The 23,057-nt window shown below is 43.2% G+C and overlaps 1 protein-coding gene across 3 annotated transcripts; it reads left to right on the top strand.

The window, feature by feature from the left end:
• The first annotated feature begins 501 nt into the window (after positions 1–501).
• On the top strand, positions 502–22,885 carry ALAS2 (5'-aminolevulinate synthase 2). 3 transcript variants are annotated; one of them, XM_032266968.1, is made up of 11 exons: positions 502–641; positions 5,871–6,066; positions 6,726–6,848; positions 7,696–7,806; positions 10,287–10,509; positions 11,056–11,240; positions 13,885–14,064; positions 16,286–16,450; positions 17,013–17,281; positions 18,357–18,519; positions 18,571–18,677. In XM_032266968.1, the coding sequence occupies exons 2-11, from the start codon at positions 5,886–5,888 to the stop codon at positions 18,660–18,662; spliced, it is 1,692 nt and encodes a 563-aa protein (XP_032122859.1). In that variant the 5' UTR covers positions 502–641; positions 5,871–5,885; the 3' UTR covers positions 18,663–18,677. The 3 variants fall into 3 exon arrangements, with proteins under 3 accessions (XP_032122859.1, XP_032122860.1, XP_032122858.1); XM_032266967.1 differs by lacking the exon at positions 18,571–18,677 and adding an exon at positions 22,597–22,885 and having other exon boundaries at positions 503–641; XM_032266969.1 differs by lacking the exons at positions 7,696–7,806; positions 18,571–18,677 and adding an exon at positions 22,597–22,885.
• The last annotated feature ends 172 nt before the right edge of the window (positions 22,886–23,057 follow it).

Below are 23,057 nucleotides of genomic sequence, written 5' to 3'. Positions count from 1 at the left end.
AACACAGAGATAATAGTACCTATCTTTTAAGGTCCTTATGTGGCTAAATTAATCCATGTAAAGCACTTAGTGAAGGGTCTGGTACATTGTAAGCACTTAGTGAACAGTAGCTGTTATTTATTTGGACCAGGCATTGTACTAAGTACAATGATATTACCAAATTGTTACAACAACTGGGGAATCTAGTCTGTGGAAGCTGACTGTTAGAGCTCATAAACCTAACACCATACTCTAGGTCTGACTGCAGAGCCCTCCTAACTTGTGCTACAGTCAATTCTGGGTTTTATTGCCCTCCTTTTATAGTTGAAGAGATCTACAGTCAGAGAGGCGGTTTTGCTCAAGATACCCTTGCTCTATGTGGATGGTCTGATTCCAAAGCCCAAATGAGCTAATTTTACTGTTCTAGAGAGAGAAGGAAATAGGGAATAGCCAGAGCTGGGGGAGGGGGTAGACCAGAGGGAGGGGCTACATTGGGTTTTATCTCTAGCAAGGAAGGGACTGAGATACCTTTGGGGCCAATGCAGAGCCAGGCCAGCAAAAGGCAGGATGGGTGGGGCTGAGCAGGAGAAGAAGGGATAAATGCCAGGTCCTAACCCACAGTACCCACCCGTCGTTCGTTCGTCCTCAGTGCAGGGCAACAGGTAAGAGCTGCTTTCACCCTGGTGCCCTCTCTCTCATCTGCCAGTTGGTCTCTCAGGGCTGTCCACACTGACTCTCTGGTCTGAGTAGATATGACTTTGCCCTTTGTTTGTTTCTTAGAATCTGTCTCTGTCCTTTTCTTTTTTTTCTACCATATCTCTTCCTGTGTTTCCTCATTTTCAGCTTTCTTCTCTCTTTTTCCCTTTGTTTCGTTTGTTAGTTTTCAAGATCATTCATTTCATCATTCTCTGACACTCTTGCTTTCTCTCATTTTTCCCTCCTTTGAGTTCTAACTGTATCCTTTTCTCTACATTTCTCTTTTTTTTTTTTTTTTTTTTTTTTTTTGAGACAGAGTTTGGCTCTTGTTACCCAGGCTGGAGTGCAATGGCGTGATCTCGGCTCACCGCAACCTCCGCCTCCTGGGTTCAGGCAATTCTCCCGCCTCAGCCTCCTGAGTAGCTGGGACTACAGGCACGCGCCACCATGCCCAGCTGATTTTTTGTAGTTTTAGTAGAGACAGGGTTTCACCATGTTGACCAGGATGGTCTCGATCTCTGATCCACCCGCCTCGGCCTCCCAAAGTGCTGGGATTACAGGCGTGAGCCACCGCGCCTGGCTTCTCTAAATTTCTTTCTCTCCCCCTTTTTGTCTCTTTCCTCAGCTCTGTATCTCTCAGTTTCTGTGTTTCTGTCTCTCTCTTCCTCTCTATCAAGAACAATGGCTTAATATTTCTTCCTGCAATTCTCCATTCCTCCCTCCCTTTGACTCCCTCTTCCTGCTGGGCTAATAGTAGAGTTCAATGGGTCAGGGCCCAGAGCCTTGGGGTGAAGGACAGAGCTAGGGAGGGAAACTAAGGAGATGTGGCGGTGATGGGAATGATGAGTTGGGTAAGGAGAGATTTGGGGGGAATTGAGAGATGAATAATTAGAAGAAATAAGTGAAAAAAGTGGAAGAGGAATGTATTGCCACTATACAGAAAACAAGCAGATTTCTATTCTCACCCTAATTCACTGTGAGACCCTAGGCAAGTCATTCACCCTCTGAAAAAAAGGCTTGGCCTATAATTTCCACCACCCTTTCTAGTTTTGATTTTGTGATCTTCTGAATTTTCCTGTTTCTAAGAATTTCTGATTCTCCAATTCCAGGTATCTAAAATTCTGTATGATTCTTCGGTGGTGGGAAAGGGGTACTAGGAAGAGAAGTAAGGCCTGATGTTTCTAACTCCTGAAGAAAAATTACCACTTCCCCTCCAGACCTAATTGATTTTTGCAAAGCAGGCCACAAAAGGAGGGGACAGGGGTGGGGGAGACAGGGGATGCTGCAATGAGCATGTTCTGGCTCTCTGCTGGGGTAGAGTTGTGGCTGGCCCTTTTGACCTGTAGGACTACAGATTGGATGCTGACATGAGAGAGGATTTTTAAAGGCGTAGGGAAAACCTTTGAGTAATAATCTGTTACTTGGTCTGAAATTTCACCATCATCTCTTTGGTCAAAAGTATTATTTTAAGAAGATGCCTGGCAAGCATTACCACACAGTAGGTATGTAAATTATTAAACGGTAGAGTAAATGAATATTCAACAGTATCTGAAATTCCACTTTAGTTACAGATCTGTTTCTTTGGTTAAAGGCATTGGTGACAAATGGCATTTGACCTGGAAAGAGGCCTATGTTAGTGCAGCAGAGGAGATAAATGTCTACAGTCAGGCCCTCAGTCAAGAAAAAAGGGCAGTAATATTTGAATCACAGATCCATTGTGGTTAAGAATCTCTGGAACCGGATTGTCTAGGTTCAAATCCTGCTTCTCCTATTTACTAGCTTTCTGATCTAGACAGGTTACTGAATCTTTTTGGGCTTCAGTTTCCCTATCATCACAGAGTTGACATGAGAACAGGACCTGGTACAGAGGGCTCCGTGAGTGTTTGACTACCAGAACTAGGTAGGATCTATGAAATTATCTAGTACAATGTTAGTGGAGAAACCGAAGCCCAGAGAGGGGAATTACAGAGCCCAAATTCACACAATAAATTGTGACAGGATTGGGACAAGAATCAGTCTCTAGCTTCCCAGACCCAGCCTGGTATATTCTTAATGGGACTTCCCTTAGCTGTACCTTCATTTTTTCTACATGGAAAATGGAGAAAATAAAAACAATAAAGTCTATCAATTAAAAATAATAGCTAACACTTTTTCACTGTTTACTCTGGGATAGGTACTCTGCTAAATATTTTATAAGGATTATCTTAATAAATCTTCACAACATTCCTGTGATGCAGATTGTCTTTGTTACCAACATTTTCCAGATATAAGAGATATAGTAGGGAAGTGACTTTTCTAAGGTCCCAAAGTTAGTGAGTGGTGGAGCCAGGATTCAAATCCAAGTAGTCTGGCACCACAGCATATGCTTTCTATACCCTAAATTGACTAAAATGCTTCCCTGATTCAATTTTACTCACTCTAGCCTCTTGGTAGGTAATGAGATGGAATAGAAACAGAGCCCATGGTAGCTAGACTACGGGGTCATGGGTATAATGATGACCCGGCAGAATGAGGCAGAGCAAATTTCAGGAAAGGAGTAACAGAACATGAGAAATGAGAACAGGAACTTGAAAGAATTTGAGAATTCAACAAGTTCCAAGAAGTGGTCTATATTTTCCCGGGACCCTGAGCATATCATGGCCAAAAGCCCCTTAGTAATTATGAGTATTTTTAATTTCTCCTGTTTTTATATATAGGACGTAGGCCTTCTCCACCATCCCAAGGCAAGACTGGACTTTGCCTCCAATATTGGGGGCTTTCGTTCCCACTACACACCCCAATGTTGTTGGCATCATTATTGCCAATATTAACGTTGGGGGAAAGAGTTTATGACAAGCCTGAAGCCTCGTCATCTGCCTTGCCTGCCTCTTCCTGGGCCATCCACTTCTCACCACCAATAGCCAAGGCCAGCTCTAGCCAGATGCTCAGACGTGATTCCAGGAAGGGGCTCCTCTTCTCTCCCACACCCTGGTCTTTGCTTGGGGAGTGGTCAGACCCCAGTGGTGATAAACTCCAGCAGCTTTATCTGTGGTCTGCAGGCTCAGACCCAAGTGCTTTAGCTTTCACAAGCAGGCAGGGTAAGGGAAATGCATATCTTTAGATAGGAGGTAGGCACTGGATCCAACTCCTTACCTACCATGCAAAGTGGGTATAATTACCTCACATTTGACAGCTGATGAAAGCCCAGATTCAGAGAGGGGAAGTGATTTATATAAGAACATCCAACAATGAAATTGGAGAGCTGGAATTTTAATAAGAAAAGCTAACATTTATTGAAGATTTACTATGTGCCAAACACTACCCTAAAGGCTTAACTTGGGTTGTTTCATTTAGTCCCTCCAACAACCCTTCGGTCTTTTCCATTTTCAGGGCCCACATACCTTGGCCCTACATACCAACCCAAGCTGCTGTGACAGCCTATGAGAGGGGGAGAGGTTGCTCTGGGATGGAACAAGAAAAAGAGGTTGCTTTGTAAGGTAGGGGGAGGGCTCTTGTTCTATGAGATCAGGAAGGGAGGGAGATGAAGGAGGTTGCCATATGAGGACAGGGCCATGAGCTGACCTGTACCTCACAACATCAGGCTGAGGGTGCTAGGAGATTCTACTCAGTAACTTTCTTCACCGTGTCAAGGCTTTAGTCTTCCCACATTCTCCCAGGTCTTTCCCATTGTATTGTCTCTTATCTTGTCTCACTTTCTGACTCTCTTTCCAATTTACCCTTTTTCTTTACATGTTTCTCCTTCTTGCTCTCTCTAGCTATCTTTCTCTTGGTGACTCTCAGCTCTCAATTCCTCTTAACCCTCATCCCCCCCCCACATAGCCACTTCTGTCTCTATCCTTTGATCTTGTCATTTTCTCTACTCTCTTCTCTCTGTCCCTCAATCTCTCTCTCATCTCCCTCAATTAGAGCCATGATCCTCTTCACCAAACTCACTTACCCTTTCACAATTTATGGCAGCATTTCTTTTTTATCTTTGTGTCTGACTGACTCTCCACACCTGCTGGATTCTCTCCTCTCCTGCTCTCAATTTTATGAATCTTTGTATAAACCTCTAGACTCACTGACCTCTCCTCATGGGACTTTCATGTCCCTCAGTCTGTCAGTCTCTGCCTTTATCCCTGTGTGCACTCTCCCCACCCCCTTTTTCTTTGTTCATTTTCTCTTTCTCTCAACTCAATCTCTGCTCTCACCCCTACCCTGTTCCTTTTCCCTCTACCTTTGATCTCTTTTTCTCCCTCAATTTGTTCTTCTAACTCTACCACCACCAGCACCACCACATCTTTGTTCTCTCTACTTTCCTTCTTTCATCTTTCCTCAATTTTCTTTTCTTCTGGCTTTTCTCCTAGTCCCTTCTCCTTCCCCAATTTCAGACTCTGTTCATTCATCAGTTTACCCCAAAATTCAACAAGTATTTATTGAGTGCCTATGTGTCATTTGCTTTCTCTTTTTCTGATCTCTCTGCCCCCTTTCTCTCCTCTGTCTTGGCCTCTGCCTCTTTCACTAACCCATAGACTATGTCTTTGTATCTTGTCTTCCAGACCCCTTGGGACTTGCTTTCACCTTTTCTTATATCTGTGCTTATACAAGATCCAGAAGCAAATTCAAAGGCAGCAAAATATCAGACTGGTGGCACATAGTCTGTAGGACCTAGGGTGTACCCTTCCTTCCTGTTCCCTGGATTTTTATAAACTGATACATATGACCTCAAGCTCCTTCTCCCTCTCTGACTGATCCTGCTCAGGAAACACCCTGGGCCAAGCCTCAGGAGCTCTGACCAATGACATACATTTGCATTAACAGGCTTGAATCTTCGCTTGGCTAAGACCAACATTCTTAGAAAGATTCTTGGTTTTAATTATTGATCAAAGGGTTAGTGGGTTGGCAGTTCTCATCCTGCCACACAAAAACACATTTTAGTGATCCTCATCATCACAGAGTTGGTCAGTGCCAGGGTGTGAGTCAGAATCCAGGCTTTCTGACCTCCAGTTAGAATTCTTTCCTTCACCCCTTTGCTTAGTAGTCAGTCTCCTATTTCTTCCTCTCAGATGTCCTATTGGTACATGTTAACATTGGGAAAAAAGTTCTTTCCCTGGAAGGGCAACAAGAGAATCTCTGAGGAGGGCAGCAAGTTTTGGGTGGGAAGCTAAAGACGAGGATCAAATGATGGAATCTCATCTTTTCCATGTCTTCTGCAGAACTTCGGGTTCAAGATGGTGACTGCAGCTATGCTGCTACAGTGCTGCCCAGTGCTTGCCCGGGGCCCTACAAGCCTCCTAGGAAAGGTGGTTAGGGCTCACCAGTTCCTGTTTGGTATTGGACGCTGTCCCATCCTGGCCACCCAAGGACCAAACTGTTCTCAAATCCACCTTAAGGCAACAAAGGCTGGAGGAGGTAAGAAAAGGCTGCTAGCAAAAGGGGAGAATGTTAAGGTCCTGGAGTAAAAGTCCCAAGTCATACTGGCCGTCTTTGCCTAAAAATTAGGAGAGGTCATGGGAAAAGTGTCAAGACACATTTAACTGGCACCAAAATACACCCAGGATCTGTCTTCTGCCAGGTTCTCTAGAAAGAGTCTCACTCTCATGTCCCTCACACACTATACTCCAAACATGCTGAAACTACTTAAAATTGCCTAAATCAACTATTGTGTCAAGAGTTTGGTACCTTTGCTCCTGTCAGATTACCCTCTCCTAGACCCTGTACTGGAGAATCTCATACTTCTCATTTGACACTAAGCTTGGCCATCATCTCCTCTGCAAAGCCTGCTTAGACCTCCAAACTGTCTAATTCCAATTCTGGCTCATGTCTCCTCCCTCTTCTGAATTTCCATAGCCCCTGTACTTCCTCTATCCCAGCACTGTTCACAATGTGTCTTCAGAGTGTGCTATTCCCACCAGCTTAGGAGGTCCCCTAAGGGGACCAGACTCATCTATCTCTGTGTCTCTACAATAGCCTGAGATAGGTCTTTGGGGGTACATTAGATCTCAGTAATCATTGTTGAGCTGAACTTATGACTAGAAATGCACCCCAATTACTCTCTTGCTTTTGCATAGATTCTCCATCTTGGGCCAAGGGCCACTGTCCCTTCATGCTGTCGGAACTCCAGGACGGAAAGAGCAAGATTGTGCAGAAGGCAGCCCCAGAAGTCCAGGAGGATGTGAAGGCTTTCAAGACAGGTTGGAGTCAAGTTCCACCTTATGCAACCTTTACTCCTAATGCTTGAACCCACTATATCACTGTCCTGAGCTAGGATAATACAAAAGCAGCCAGTACACATCCCATGATGAGGAGTCCAGTCTTTCCAGGGGAGCCACAGTAGGCAACAGTTTAGACTGTATGCTGAAGCACACCGTTCTTGACACACACACATGTACAGGTTCCTGAAATTTTTAGTCATTATTCTAAGATGAGCCCTCTAGAATTTTGACTCCTTTTTCAGGTGAATAAATTGATCTCAACAGGCTGGGCTCCCACATTTCAGACCACTCTATGAAAATATGGATTTGCATGAAAGAGAAAGAACTGAGAGTAGGTACCTCCTTTACCCAGGGTGCAGATCCTCAGATTAACTTAATTAGTGCAGACCACCCAAGATAATCACACTTGAAAGATGTCTACACTCTTGACATCTTTCATAGGCCCCTTTTGGATATCATTAAGGACAAAAACTTCAAAATTGAAATTTAATGATGTTTAGAAAAGAAGAGTAAGGTGCACTGTCCTGCATCTACTTTCTAAATGCAGGATCAAGGGTGGCTGTCCCAGGTACTCATCGAAGGGAAAATCCTAGCGGGGAGAAGTATGATTCGCCTTATGGAAGGTTTCCTAACAATGTAATGGTCTCCATTCGGGGAGATATATAGAAGCTCACCTTGCAAAAGATTTCTTCTCGCTGCAGAAGGTGTCCCTACCTTATAAGCTTGAATTTTCACATGTTGCATTGAGCTTAAAGAGGACAATACATGCTTTCTTTTCCCCCCATTCTCTTCATGGTCAATGAATCAATCTCACATTCCATCTCAGATCTGCCCAGCTCCCTGGTCTCAGCCAGCCTAAGGAAGCCATTTTCTGGTCCCCAGGAGCAGGAGCAGATCTCTGGGAAAGTCACACACCTGATTCAGAACAATATGCCTGGTGAGTTTGCTGAGGTGGAAATAAAGGGGATCAAAATAGGGAAGGCATTCTAAAAGGGCTTTTGTCATAGCAGGGGAAACACCACAGAAGGGCTTTGGAATCAAAGGAAATTTGAGCTTAAATTTTAATGCTGGCACTTGCTACATCTAGGTGTTTTGGCAAGTAAGACACTTTCCTTCAGTGGAATTTAATACCTACCTCAGTAGGTTACCATGAGAAGAAAATAAAATTACATTTATAGAAGTGTTTCTAATGAGGCTTCATTAAATATTAGGCTTACTCCCATTATTTTTACTCCATGCTTCCCTCAAAAACTCTCACTCTTCATAGAGCACCTTTTCCCCATTCTTGCACGTGTTTATATTCATTTTCATAATGGCATATACATTATTTTCTAATATAAAAGGAATATGATTCATGGTAAAATATTTTTCAGCATATACAGGAAAGTATAAGGAAGAAAATTTAAGTCATGCAGAGTTCCACCATCCACCATTAAGGTTTTGTTATATTTTCTTCCAGATATTTTTCTATGGCTACACACACACACACACACACACACACACACACACACCCTCTGCTCTCTTCGCCACACTCATGCTTTTGTTAGAAGTGTGATCTTATTTTACGTGGAGTTTGTTATGCTGTTTTGTTCACTTGACAATGTCATGAGTATAGAATGGATGCAATATCATTCAGTTAATCAAGCACCTATAATTTAGGTTGTTGTTTCCACTTTTTTGTATTCTTTCAGTTTAGATTGTACGTTGGTTTTACGTACATACAAATGTACTCCAAGAAAATGTATAGTATTATTTTTTCAGTTTTTATTTTTACCTAATAATATCTCGCTGTATATTTTGCTCTGTGCCTTTTTTTTTTTTCACTCAACAATATACCTTGGAGATGCTTCCACTTTAACACATTTGTGTCTACCTTACGTTTCAATGCTTCCAAATATTTTGTAGTGTAGATATACTAGAGATTTGGCTACTCCTCTGGTTGCTTCCAATTTTTTCTATTACGAACAGTGGTGCAGCAAACATCCTTGAATGTAGCTCCTTGTGCACACAGGCAAGTGTTTCTCTAGGATAGACATGCAGAGATGGAAATTCTTGGTATGTAAGGGTATGCACAGTTTTTATATTAATAAATATTGTCAATTAGTCCTCCAATATGGCTGTACCAGTTATCAAGGAAGGTATCCATAGTCTCATACCCTTACCGGCACTTGATATTATCAAACTTTTAAATCTTTATCAATTGATAGGTGAAATTTTGTTTGCCCAGTTTTATTTTCCCTAATTAAGAATCTTTTTCTACATTTATTGAATTGTCTGTTCATATTCTATGCCCATTTTTCTGCTGGGTTGAAATTTTTCGTGGTAATTTTTCAGAGTTTAGACAATAAATTCTGAATATTAATCATTTGTTAAATATGCTGCAAATATTTCTCTCTAGGTATGTCAGTGTGTGCATTTTAAAAACTTTTGAGGCATATTTCCAAACATCTCTGCAGCAAGGATGTTACCAATTTGCACCTCCAGCAGCCACATAAATTGCTGTCTGCAACGTGATTTCTGTCTCATGTAAAGAGTTCTAGAGTTTAACAAGCCCTTTGGCAAACGTTATTTCAATTTCTCCTAGAAATAAAGTTACTTCATTTTTAGTGGTAATGGTTAAAGAAGTAGGCTCTAAGTTACTTACTTAATGAACACTTGCTTGCTGCATGACCCTGGTCAAGTTACCTAACACTTAATGCCCCAGCTCCCTCATCTGTAAAATGGAGATACTAATAGAACTGTCCATGTAGCGGTGTTGTGAGAAATAAATTAAATATTTATAAAGTTCCTGGGAAAGAGTCTTACATGTATTAGGTATTAATTAAATGTTAGCTATAATAATATAATTGAATATTGGCTATTTTTATTAGTATTATTATGACTATCAATACTATAGCAGTAATAATACTACTATTACCATGTGCCATTTATTAGTTTGGATATATTACATGTTGTTGGTTATCAGATGCTCACAACTCTCCAAGGAAAGTATTATTAGCCTCATTCTACAAACAAAGAAATTTAAAGTAAGAAAGAAGATTCTTGACTTGTTCAAGGCCACACAGCTAGGAAGTGGCAAAGAGATTGCTAGAAACAAGATCTGTTGATATTCCTTCCACTAAGACTGAACGTAGTGATTCTAGTAAGGAGGCTGCCACACCAACCCGGGAAGACAGATGGGAAAGTCTAAGTGAATGTGTGAATGAACTACTGAGTGAATGAGTGAATGAGTAAGCAAAAGGATGGCTGAATGAAGTAGTGGAGAGTTTATGTGGTCCAATAAGTCAATAACTGAGCAAATAAATGAATATGTGGAAAAAGAGTTGGAGAACTCAAAATCAGCAACATGGGTAAAATAAGACTAGCCAGGAACAGACTTAAAATGATTTATTTTCATCCTCATATCTGCTCCTGCAGGAAACTATGTCTTCAGTTATGACCAGTTTTTCAGGGACAAGATCATGGAGAAGAAACAAGATCACACCTACCGTGTGTTCAAGACTGTGAACCGCTGGGCTGATGCATATCCCTTTGCCCAACATTGCTCTGAGGCATCTGTGGCCTCAAAGGATGTGTCTGTCTGGTGCAGTAATGATTACCTGGGCATGAGCCGACACCCTCAGGTCTTGCAAGCCACACAGTAAGTAGTAGGCTCTCAGCCATCAGCAGTGGCCAGAGGAGATGAAAAACCACACGTTAAAAAAAAGGCAGATCTGGCAGTGGAAACCTGGGTTCTACCACCACTTTATTTTGTTCAAGGTCCTCCAGCACATCTATTCCTTGGATATGAACGAAGTCAGTCAACACACCATGTTTCCCAAACTCTTGGGTGTCCAGTGCTATGGAGGGGAAGGATGGGAGACCAAGCAAAGCCACTCTGCCCGAGTTTTTAATCTAGCTGCAGAATTCGTACTGCCAGAGATGGAGTGTGACCTCCTCTAGGTCTGCCAAACTACTCAAGCACAACCTAGCTTCTCCCTTTCTCCCTAACTACCTCAAGTTCTAGAAGGAAAGCACACGCCTCCTTATCCTCCCCATTCTTTCCTCTACTTTGTCTCATAGGACACAGTTTATATAGGATCACTAACTCAACATTGACTCCCATCAAGCAAGGGAAACACACCCAATTCCTCGATGCCTGACAAGAGTTTTTGCTTCTCCTTTTCTCCTGTTTTCTCCTGGCCAGGGAGACCCTGCAGCGTCATGGTGCTGGAGCTGGTGGTACCCGCAACATCTCAGGCACCAGTAAGTTTCATGTGGAGCTTGAGCAGGAGCTGGCTGAGCTGCACCAGAAGGACTCAGCCCTGCTCTTCTCCTCTTGCTTTGTGGCCAATGACTCTACTCTCTTCACCTTGGCCAAGATCCTGCCAGGTAAGCCCGAGGCCTGAGCTTTGCTCAGGTCTGATATCCAGCAATACAGCATCCAGTTTCACTGGTTCCATCACTCCTTCCCTGTATTTGGAGTTCTCTCACTCCTATTGTTCTTCCTTCTTATCTACCTTGCATATCCACAACACTGGATGATTATATACCCCTGCTTTCTTCCCTTCTACACCTAGGGAGGAACATTACTGGGGAACATTACCCAACCTCACAGAAGGGAAACACTATAAATTAATCACCTCCCAACTCAACTGGACTCTTGACACACACAAATAGTTATTTTATGTCTCCACAGGAGCTTTTTTAAACTTTTTCTCCTCTTCTAAAACCTCTGGCTACCTCTTCCTTCACACTTAGTAAATAACCTCACATCTTACTTCACAATAAAAACAGAAGCCCCCTGACAAAGAATCCTTATTTATTGCCACCAAACCTACACACTTACCTAATTTTTCATCTATCCTTGCCTCTTTCTTTCCTTTTACAATGAAAGGCACATCTCTCCTTCTGCCTAAAGCCAATTCCTTCACTTGTACACTGGTTCCCATATTCCCAGGCTCCTACTCTCTAGTCACTATTGTCCTTACCTCATATGCCTTGCTGTCCTTCCACCATGGCCCAATCCAGAATGAATACAACTCTCCATCTTCACTATATCAATTCTAGGCTCATACAGTTGCTCAGACAGGAGTCACTAAAAATTCACAGTCTTAACCTCTACTGGGTTCTCCATGCTCTCTGGCAATCCCATTTCCCTGGTCAGTTCTCCAAGTTTCTGGGGCAGTTTTGCCAAACCACCATTATCCTCAGCCTTCCCGCACCCCATCCTCCCCTGTTCCCTTAGCAGATGACTTCATGTTCTACTACATTCAAAATAGAATATACCAGACAGCAACGTCCTTGACTCCCAGCCACAAAGCACCTACAAACTCATAAGCATCTCCATGTGTCCTCTTCTCATCCTCACTTCTCTTCTGTCATAGTGGAAGAAGTATCCTTTTTCTTGTGACTAATCCTTCCACTGTGGCTCTGTGTCCCATTCCTTTCTACCTCCTTAGGAATCTTGACCTATTAGCTCTCTCGCCCTCTCCTGTATGTTCAGCCTCTCCCACTCTTTAAACATGTTTTTGAGTCTCTTGCATCTTATTAAAAAAAAACATTGCCATAACCTCTCATCACTCTCTAGCTATGGCTTTTTCTCTTCCCTCCCTAAAACAGGCAAACTACCTGAGAGAAGTCTCCACCCTTACTATCGACTTCTTCACCTCCTGTTGATTCTTCACTACAGCAAAAATATTACCATCGCTTCTCAGAAACTTTTTTTGAGTTCACTGATAAGCCCCAACTAAACTCAACATCATTAAGATTTTTTTAATCCATCCTCTCCTAAACCATTAGAATTCAACTTCTTTCCATCTCTACTGCCAGCATCCTAGCCTGACCCAACATCATTTTTCAAAGAAAATTTTACCTTTGCCCTCATATAATCTATTCTTCACAGCAGTCAGAATTTTTTTAATGCAAAACTATCTTTCTCATCCACCACCCCCTGTCAAAACCCTTTAGTGGATCCCCATTACCCCTAGGACAAAATCCAAATTTCTTATCACAGCTTCTAAAGTTCTCAATAATCTGGTTTCTGTGTATCTCTTCAGCCTCACCTTTTTGCACTCCCCCTCTCTTTCATTCAGTAATACATTCATTCATATACTCATTCACTTACTTATAAATCAGTCATCAGTTTATTCATCCATTCATTCAAGAAATGTTTACTTAGCATCTACTATGTACTTACTCTTATACTGGACACCAGAAGCAGAGTGCCATGCAACTCCCAGTCTGCTTGTCTTTTAAGCCATATTCTCCAGAAAGCCATAACCTATTTTCTCAGGTGGAGGTTATCCCTCTTATAAAAAGGCCACAGCTCCTTGATGGCAGTGCAGTTGGTGGCAGGGGTGGGGGGGATCCAGGAATCAACTCCCTCTACCAATTTCACATGCCCACCTGCCCCAACAGAATTACCCAGTAAAAAGCCCTGCATTCTTCAAGTCTTTCTGGACCTTAGTTTTCTCACTTGTATAGTAAAGGGGATAGATTCCATGATCGCTACCAGGCCTTCCAGCTCTAACATGCCATGAGCTTATGATTCCAATAGTGAAAGCCTGATAAATATCCATCCCTGTAACTACAAGCAGGTGGATGCTACCTGGAACAGATGGAATTTTATCTAGACTAGGAAGAATCTAGTATCAGTCCAAGTCAGCAAGCATTCTCTGGGGTAATCCCTTTTCCAAGTCTTGATCTTATATGTTGGGGAGAAGGAAAATAGGTTCTGTCCTCAAAAAATTCCGAAGCTTCTTGGGAAATTAAATGTTCTTCCACCCCAAGGCAGTCAGAGGCTAGACCAGGGTTACAAATGACTGGAGAGAAGGATGTAGGGGTCAGAATCTGGGAACAGGGAAGTCCTTCCTAGAGAGAAAGAAGTGTCACAAAGGTTCCCAGAAAAGGAGGAAGCAAAGCAAGGTCTTCAAAGGGAAGAAAGGGTTGGTCCTTTTCTTTCCCAGGTCAGACCTGAAGGTTGAAGTGGGAGTACTGGGACAGAAGCTTAAGCGTTATGCATCTGCTTCCTCAGGGTGTGAGATTTACTCAGATGCAGGCAACCATGCTTCCATGATCCAAGGTATCCGTAACAGTGGAGCAGCCAAGTTTGTCTTCAGGCACAATGACCCTGACCACCTAAAGAAACTTCTAGAGAAGTCCAACCCTGAGACACCCAAAATTGTGGCCTTTGAGACTGTCCACTCCATGGATGGTATGTATATGTGTGAGTATGTTTACTAGTGTTGGTCTCACAAAAACCATGAAGAGGAGGATGATGATGATGATAACATTACAACTTCTAACAGTTATAGTGTTTATTATGTGCCAAGCAAAATTATTACTATTTTACATTTAATTCACTTAATTTTCTCAACAATTCTGTGAGATAGGTGTTGCTATTATTTTGATTTTTTACATAAGGAAACTGAGACATAAGAGTCATTTGTCCAAGGTCACACAGCTAGTAAATGACAAAAAATGGAAGCAGCTATTACATTCATCTTATAGGTAAAGAAACTAAAGTTCAGAGTTGGCATCCAATTCATCTTGAGTGGCTCAGCAAATTGGTGCTAAAGTGAGTATTTGCACTCTAACATACATAACTCCAATTCCTCAAGCAACACTTCTCTTATTAGAAATAATATGTGAGGCCGGGCGCGGTGGCTCAAACCTGTAATCCCAGCACTTTGGGAGGCCGAGGCGGGTGAATCACAAGGTCAGGAGGTCGAGACCATCCTGGTCAACATGGTGAAACCCCGTCTTTACTAAAATACAAAAAATTAGCTGGGCATGGTGGCACGTGCCTGTAATCCTAGCTACTCAGGAGGCTGAGGCAGGAGAATTGCCTGAACCCAGGAGGCGGAAGTTGCGGTGAGCCGAGATTGCGCCATTGCACTCCAGCCTGGGTAACAAGAGCAAAACTCCGTCTCAAAAAAAAAAGAAATAATATGTGAATCAATCATTCCAGTGTTAGCTTTCTATGAAGGAAGTTTCACAAACCATTGCCTAGGACTTTTTTCAAGGTCCAGTATGAAGCATTGGGGTCAAAACAGGTTTTAAAGGCAGAGAGACCTGGGTTCAAATCCCAACTTTGACAGTTACTGGCTATGACCATGGGTAACTCTTTAACTGTCTAAGCCTCAATTTTCCCAAAGGTAAAATATCTGGTTGTAAGAATTAGAGATTATGTAAGCCATTTTAGTTATTATGCCTTAATAGAAATAAATGATCTTCACACTCCTACCTCCTTTCTTCACTCAACTGAAACCATGCACAAAGTTTTCTATTGCTGGCCCTGTTGTATAGAAATCATGTGTTTTAGGCATCCCTTAATGGAATTATTTAAGGGAAGAGGATCTCAACTCATTTCAGTTTGTCACTTTTCCAACTGAAACCGAAGAGTCCACAGTATTCCCTGATTCAGCTATCTTAAGTGCCATGTAATGCTTATATACACAGGCTCTAAAACCAGACTATCCATGTTTAAATCCTAGCATGACCATTTACTAGTTTGGGCAAGCTTCTTAATTGCTCTGTGTCTCACTTTAATAATAATTAAATAGGTATCCAAATTAAATGAGTTAATATATGTAAGGAATTTACTACTATGCCCACTCCCACATTCCTAACACTAGCAATAAAGTAAAACTATCCTATCTCTTTCGTATATTTCTACCACTAAGACTATTCAAATTCATTTCTCTAGTTGAAACCATGTTGGTACCATTCTACCTCATTGCATTTGCAAATGAATATTTATTTATTTACCTATTTTTGGGGTACAAACTCTGCCCAAACATTTGATCCTTGGGCTGAATCTCTCCTATTGAAATGATGCTTGAATCATCACACTGTCATTTGTCTCAGGTTCCACCTCCTGTAGTTGACTCCCCTCAGATTGTCCCACCAATTGCTCACATTTCTAAATTCTGGCCTGGAACCCCTATTTCCACCTGAAGATGTTTCTTCTGTATTACAACTCCGTTTCCAGGGAGTACACAGGGATACACACAGACTTGCACGAAAAACAAACCAACAAACAAACAAATGAGGCAGAGAGAGGTTGAACATGGCAGAAACAGGAAAACAGACATTGTCAGAATAAAGTAAAAATAGAATCAAGCCTTGATCCCAGACTGAAGAACACACAAACACGTATGCACCAGCGCGTGCGTGCGTGCACGCACACACGTACACACACACACACACACACACACACACACAGAGAGAGAGAGAGAGAGAGAGAAGGCAGGGATGGAATACGGGCAATGGATCCATACACAGAGGTTAATAGTTCTAAATAAAGGTGCACATCCTCCTTCCTCTCTACAACATCCTTTTCCAACCCAAAGGCATGGATGGGAAATTCCACACTAGAGATGGAGCTGAGGAAGTGTTATGATGTCCTATCTCTATCCCTTGGCTTTGCTCAGGTGCCATCTGTCCGCTCGAGGAGTTGTGTGATGTGTCCCACCAGTATGGGGCCCTGACCTTCGTGGATGAGGTCCATGCAGTAGGACTGTATGGGTCCCGGGGTGCTGGGATTGGGGAACGTGATGGAATTATGCACAAGATTGACATCATCTCTGGAACTCTTGGTAAGTGAATGCTTTGGGCCTTCTTATACACTCTCCAGGGAGGAGGCCCCTAAAAATTCTTTTCTCCCTCCTCCCCAAAGCTCTAGGGCTTGTTCAGACAGAATTCACAGCCCCAGGTTGCTGCCCTCCTAGACTCCCTCTCTCCACTCACATCCCACGGCAGAGTTGATGAGAAAGTCTGGGAGAGTTTTTTGAAAAGACCTTGAGCTAGACCAAATAGCTAGATTCAACTTGAGAATGTGAAGAGCTGTGTTTCTAAACTCCTCCCCCACCCTAGCCCCAAGCTTCATCTTAGCTCCACTCCTGACCCTATCCAGCTAAAGGTCCCCACCCAGCTCCTGCCTATCTAGTCATTGCATATGGCAAGACTTGAAAGTCCTATCTCAAAGCAGCAGAATTATCAGCTCTGACTGCCTTGCCATGGACAGATGAGCAGAGGCCTGGGAAGAGAGCCTGGAGCCCCAACTTCTGGTACACCCGCTTATGTTATCTGGCACATGATCCTGTTCCTCTGGGGACTGATTATGGGATCTGTGTTTATCTTCTTCCTTTCTTTATCCAGGCAAAGCTTTTGGCTGTGTGGGTGGCTACATCGCCAGCACCCGTGACTTGGTGGACATGGTGCGCTCCTATGCTGCAGGCTTCATCTTTACCACTTCTCTGCCCCCCATGGTGCTTTCTGGAGCTCTAGAATCTGTGCGGCTCCTCAAGGGAGAGGAGGGCCAAGCCCTGAGGAGAGCCCACCAGCGCAATGTCAAGCACATGCGCCAGCTACTCATGGACAGGGGACTTCCCGTCATCCCCTGCCCCAGCCACATCATCCCCATCCGGGTGAGAGCCCCACACTGCCCATTGCCCCCTTCACCTCTTTCTTCTGGGAGCCTCCCCACTCCCAACAAACCTACATTCATTCCTGTCTTCAATTATTTGCTTTCCTGCTAACCATTCCCCTTATTGCCAGCTTTGTTTCCCTTTTTGAAAAATTATCAGCCACTCTGGATTAACCAGTCTTTTCCTTGCATCAGCGATTACCTCAGGCTTATTAGATTATCCTAACTCTAACAATAGTGAGTGCTCACGGCCTCTAATTCAGAGTTTTTCAAACTGGATCAAGACAATTAATGGTTCACAAAATCAGCTTAGTGGGTTATCCTTAGTTTAAAAAAAAGAAATAGAATAGAAAATGTTGGAGTACATCACACATAGTAAGGGTATCAATTTGTGAAAAAATTGTTTTCGCTTCGTATATGTGCATATATACGTGTATGTGTATGTGTGTGTTTATGGTCCTGGTGTAAAAAGTACTTCTTATTGAGAATTGAGGATAGAAAAATAAAATCAAAAGCCATGGGACTAGCTGCTACTTTGGATCTTCAACTATGAGCGTTTATTGCCTTTAAAAATGAACTGCTACTTCTTTCTTAAATGACATGTATTTGTGTGAGTCAGCAAGCCAGGGCAGGGAAAGGACACTTATTTGTGACAATTTTGTGGATGAGAAATAGACACTGCTCTTTAGGCTAACCTAGTATTTCCTTTAAACACTTATTGTATGAATTAACTTAGTGACAGCACCCAAGAATTGGCATGGTGGGGTTATCCTCTCACCCAGAACCATCCCAAACTAACATATTAGCTAAGTAAAATCAGTGTGCTTGCTCCACAAATAACTTCCAAACAGAGCTCCTGGTACCACCTCCGCTCCAACCTTTTCAAACCCAATTGCTAGCTCTGAGCTCCTCCTCCATAGAAATTCTGGAGCTGCCACTAAGCCCCTAGTGAAAAAGAAAAATCTGTCCCAAAATTCAGTGATGTTCCCTGATCTAGTTCCCTCCACCTACTTAATGGAGCTAGTGATGGTGGAGCCAGGGTGGCAGATACTGATAGGCCTTTCTCCTGGGTCCAGGTGGGTGATGCAGCACTCAACAGCAAGCTCTGTGATCTCCTGCTCTCCAAGCACGGCATCTATGTGCAGGCCATCAACTACCCAACTGTCCCCCGGGGTGAAGAGCTCCTGCGCCTGGCACCCTCCCCCCACCACAGCCCTCAGATGATGGAAGATTTTGTGGGTAAGTTCTCAACATGGGTACCTCGCTCCCCTCAGCCCCAGGATCTGAAAGAGAAGCTGAGAGGACACAGGCCATTAGTTTATAAAATATTTCTGGAATATCTAATGTGTGCCAGCACCTATACTGGTGTCACAAATAAATGAGAAACAGCCCCTAGACTTGTAGGGCTTCAGTTTGGTTGGGGATACCATAGTCGACACAAACAATGACATTAAAAGATCAAAGCTCCACAATGACATCAAAGCTCCACAAAGGCAGTGCATGAGAGTTGTTGGAGCAGAAAGGAGGGGCCTGACTCAGCGTGAGGGATCCAAGACAGGCTTCCTAGGAGAGGTGACACATGAGCTGAGTCTTGCAAAGTGAGTGGTATTAACAGAAAGAGGGCATGGAAGAAGTATTCCTAGCAGAGGGAAGAGCAGGAAGAAAGGTGAGGAGAGTGAGAGGCAGCCAGGTATATATCAAGAACAATAAGCAGGTGGTATTGGGATGTAGGGTCATAGGAATGGAGTGGGGCAGGGGAGTATCAGCCTATGAGTCTACAAAGACAACACAAGACAGGGACTGGATTGAAAGGTTTGTAGAGCTGAGTAACTTGCGTTTTACCCTGAAAATGCCAGTTTAGTCAATTCACCTAAAGTTTGCGGGATTTCTGTTGGGTGCAGTTTTTAGCACAGGGCCTGACATTGAGCAGGTGCTCATTCCAGGCATGTTAGATGAAAGACATGTAGGCAATTGATGGTCTAGCAGAGGAGCCAGATATCGATGCTACTGGTTCAGTATGATGAGCTCTAGTATTCTGAGAGCTAGAGGGAGTGGGCACATTATGGCTAGAGAGCATGGGAAGGATGAAATTGGAGAGGCTTTGTGAATAAGGAAGTTTTTGTGATGCATGTTGAAGTACATGTGAGTATGTTACAAGAATATTCCAGCTGGGCGCGGTGGCTCAAGCCTGTAATCCCAGCACTTTGGGAGGCCGAGGCAGGTGGATCACGAGGTCAAGAGATTGAGACCATCCTGGTCAACATGGTGAAACCCCGTCTCTACTAAAAATACAAAAAAATTAGCTGGGCATGGTGGTGCGTGCCTGTAATCCCAGCTACCCAGGAGGCTGAGGCAGGAGAATTGCCTGAACCCAGGAGGCGGAGGTTGCAGTGAGCCGAGATCGCGCCATTGCACTCCAGCCTGGGTAACATGAGTGAAACTCCATCTCAAAAAAAAAAAAAAAAAAAAAGAATATTCCAGAATAAGCGAATTCCATGAGCAATGACCTAGAGACAGGAAAGCAGGAGGCATGTATTGAGAACATCATTCTGTTTGTCTGAAACATGGGCAGCATGAGAGTTCAAGGAAGACAAGCTAGGTAGGTGCCATTCATTCATTCATTTAAAAACATCAAATAATGCTGGCTAACATTAAGTACTTACCATGTGCCAAGCACTGTTCTAAACACTTTACACGTATTAACTCATCTAATCCCCCCAACAACCTTATGAGTTAGAGATGCTCTCATTATTTCCATTTTGTACATGTGGCAATTGAGGCACAAAAATATACAGTCGCTGATCCAAGGTCACACAGCTACTAGGTTGCAACTAGGAGGTCTGTCTCTACCTCCATGGTCATAACCACTAGGTCTACCGCCTCTCTGAGCTGATGATCCAGACTCCTGGGCCTTTTGTTCACTATGCTCTATTGCTCTGGACTTCAATTATAGAGCTCTCAGTATTCTTGGTTCTCTGAATGTCTACTTAGGCTGGGCTTTTGTAAGAATATATGCGAGGCATCCACCATGTCTCTACCAATTCCTAAATTCCACAGCCAATCCATCCCGAAATCTTGGAAAAGTTCTCATCTCTCAAATCCATTTGCTTTTCTCCCCTGCCACTTCTTTAATCCATGTCATCATGGTTTTTTCCTAATTTCCCTGCTTCTCTCTTGCTCCTCTCAAATCCTTTCTCCAGGCTGACCACCAGAGGAATTTTTCTAAAAACCTGACTATATTGGTCCCTTGCTTAAACCCCTTTATGTCTCCCTCCAGACTCTAAAGCAATGGCCTCCAAGGTGAGGTATACAAGATGATCTACAGGGTGAAGGAACAGAATATGTATTATAATTTTATGGGTTTTTTTAATCTCAAAAATAGGACATCAAGCATTGATACTGATCTTTAATATATAGACTGACAATTATACATGTATATAACATATAAACAAATATACAGAGATTGGAGGTACATGCTAAAACATTTGTACTGATAGGCATGTATACTCCGAAATTTTAAAACCACTGACCTATAGGACAGAGTTGAAGCTCTTCAGCATGGCATTCAATGCCTTCCACATGGTGATCTCTATGCCCTCACCTCCTCCCCACATGCATTTTATTTTTCCAGCTACCGTGAATGACTTGTCATTTTTCTCTGCTCTCTTACCTCTGGGACTTGGCTCATGTTGCTTTTGATTGGAATGCCCTCCCTCACACTTTCCTCTGGCTTACCTTCCTTCATCTTCTAGACTTAGGCATTCTTTCAACAAATATTTACTGAGTACCAACTGTGTGCTAGACACTGTTCTAGGCACTGGAGATGCAGTAGTAAACAAATCAGATACAAAATTCCTACCCTCTGGAGCTTACATTCTAGTGGAAGGGGACAGTCAAAAAACATTACTAAAAATAAGCAAATTAAGTAGCACGTTAGTTCTAAGTGCTGTGGGAAAAAATAAAGCAGGATAAGGAGAATGGGATAAGGGGGCAGGGGCCAGTTCAGAGAAGAGTTGTAGTTATTAGAGTGGCAAGGGTAGAGGACGCTGAGGTGACACTGGAGCAGCTTTGAAGGAGGTGGAGTTAGTGAGGCAGATCTAAGGGAATGGCATCCTAGGAAGAGGGAGCAGCCTGAGGCAGGGAAGACACAGTATTCCTTTTATATTTGAGGAACAGTAAGAAGACGGGTGTGAGTGGAGTGGTGTAATAGGTCAGAGACAGAAAAATTGAATATATAGAGGCAATGTGGGACGAGATTGCATAGGGTATGGTAGGCCATCTGAAGGATTTCGGCTTTTACTCTGAGAGCCCTTGAAAGGATATGAGCACAGGACTGATATATCTGACTCAGGTTTTAACAGAATTGCTCCAACTTCTATGTAGAGAATACACTAAAAGGAAGCAAGAGTAGAAGCAGGGAGACCCACGAGTTGGCTGCAGTAATATCCCAGGTGAGAGATGATGGTGGCTCAGACTTGATCATAATGAAGGCAATAAGAAGTGGTCAGATTTTGAAGGTGGAACCAATGGCCTTTGCTGATAGATGGGATATAGGGTAAGAGAGAAAGAGAAAAATAAAGGATAGCTCTGAAATTTTTGGACTGAGCAACTAGAATTGCCATCCACTGCGATGGGAAAAGCGAAAAGTAGAATGGCTTGGTGGAGGGTAGGGACATGAGAAGCTCAGCTGTACTCATAAGTTAGAGATGCATACTAGACATCTAGGTGGAGATGGAGAAAAGCCATTGGATATACAAGTTTGGAAATCAGTAGAGAGGTGTGGGCTGGAGATTAAAATTTCTGAACCATCAGCATATAGATGGTCTTCAAAGTCATGTGACTAGAAAAGATCAACAAGGGCATGAACACAGAAAGGCCAAGAACAGAGCCCTGGAACATACCTGGGGTACTTCCCCTAGCTAGGTCAGGTTCCTCTCTCTGGGTTCTCACACCCCCAGGTGGATCCCCTATCCCAGGTTTCCTGGTCAAAGCACCAATGACACAGTATGGTTACTGTCATTATCATTTTCCTCACAGGGCTTGGAGTTTCCAAGCAGTCATTCTTGGGCCACAGCACATCCTATACTTAGGGAGTATGGCCTCAAATTGTGTCAAAGGAGAGCTTCCCAATCTTTTATAATGTATATCTCAGCACTCAGATACAAATGGCACACACTGGAGCAAACAGTATGCTACTTCTGACCCTGAGACACCTTGAAGGGTTGGGGGGATCAATGTCTTGGCTCATCTGTACTGACAGATTTGAAAGATCTAGTCTAACCAATTCTTTCCCTCCCCTCCCCCTACCACCTTCAGAGAAGCTGCTGCTGGCTTGGACTGAGGTGGGGCTGCCCCTCCAGGATGTGTCTGTGGCTGCCTGCAATTTCTGTCACCGTCCTGTACACTTCGAGCTCATGAGCGAGTGGGAACGTTCCTACTTTGGGAACATGGGGCCCCAATATGTCACCACCTATGCCTGAGAAGCCAGCTGCCTAGGATCCAGACCCCAGCTGCACTTCACTTGGGTCCGGGCCTCTTCCTGTCCTCTGCTTTGTTGTGTGCCTCTAGCTGAATTGAGCCTAAAAATAAAGCATAAACCGCAGCATGTGTCGCCTTTTATTGGGCAGGAAACAGACAACTGCACTATAACTGACACCCTCGGACAAGTGGCGGATCTGTGAGGAAACTGTAGGTCACTTGTTGGTCTAACCATTCTACTTTACCAACAGGGAAACAGAATGAGAAAGAGGGAAGAAATGCCCAAAAACTCCACAGTG

The sequence above is a fragment of the Sapajus apella genome, unplaced genomic scaffold, assembly GCF_009761245.1.
Source record: "Sapajus apella isolate SASKATOON/1434 unplaced genomic scaffold, GSC_monkey_1.0 scaffold164, whole genome shotgun sequence".
NCBI lineage: Eukaryota > Metazoa > Chordata > Mammalia > Primates > Cebidae > Sapajus > Sapajus apella.
This window is presented reverse-complemented; position numbering and strand designations above follow the sequence as displayed.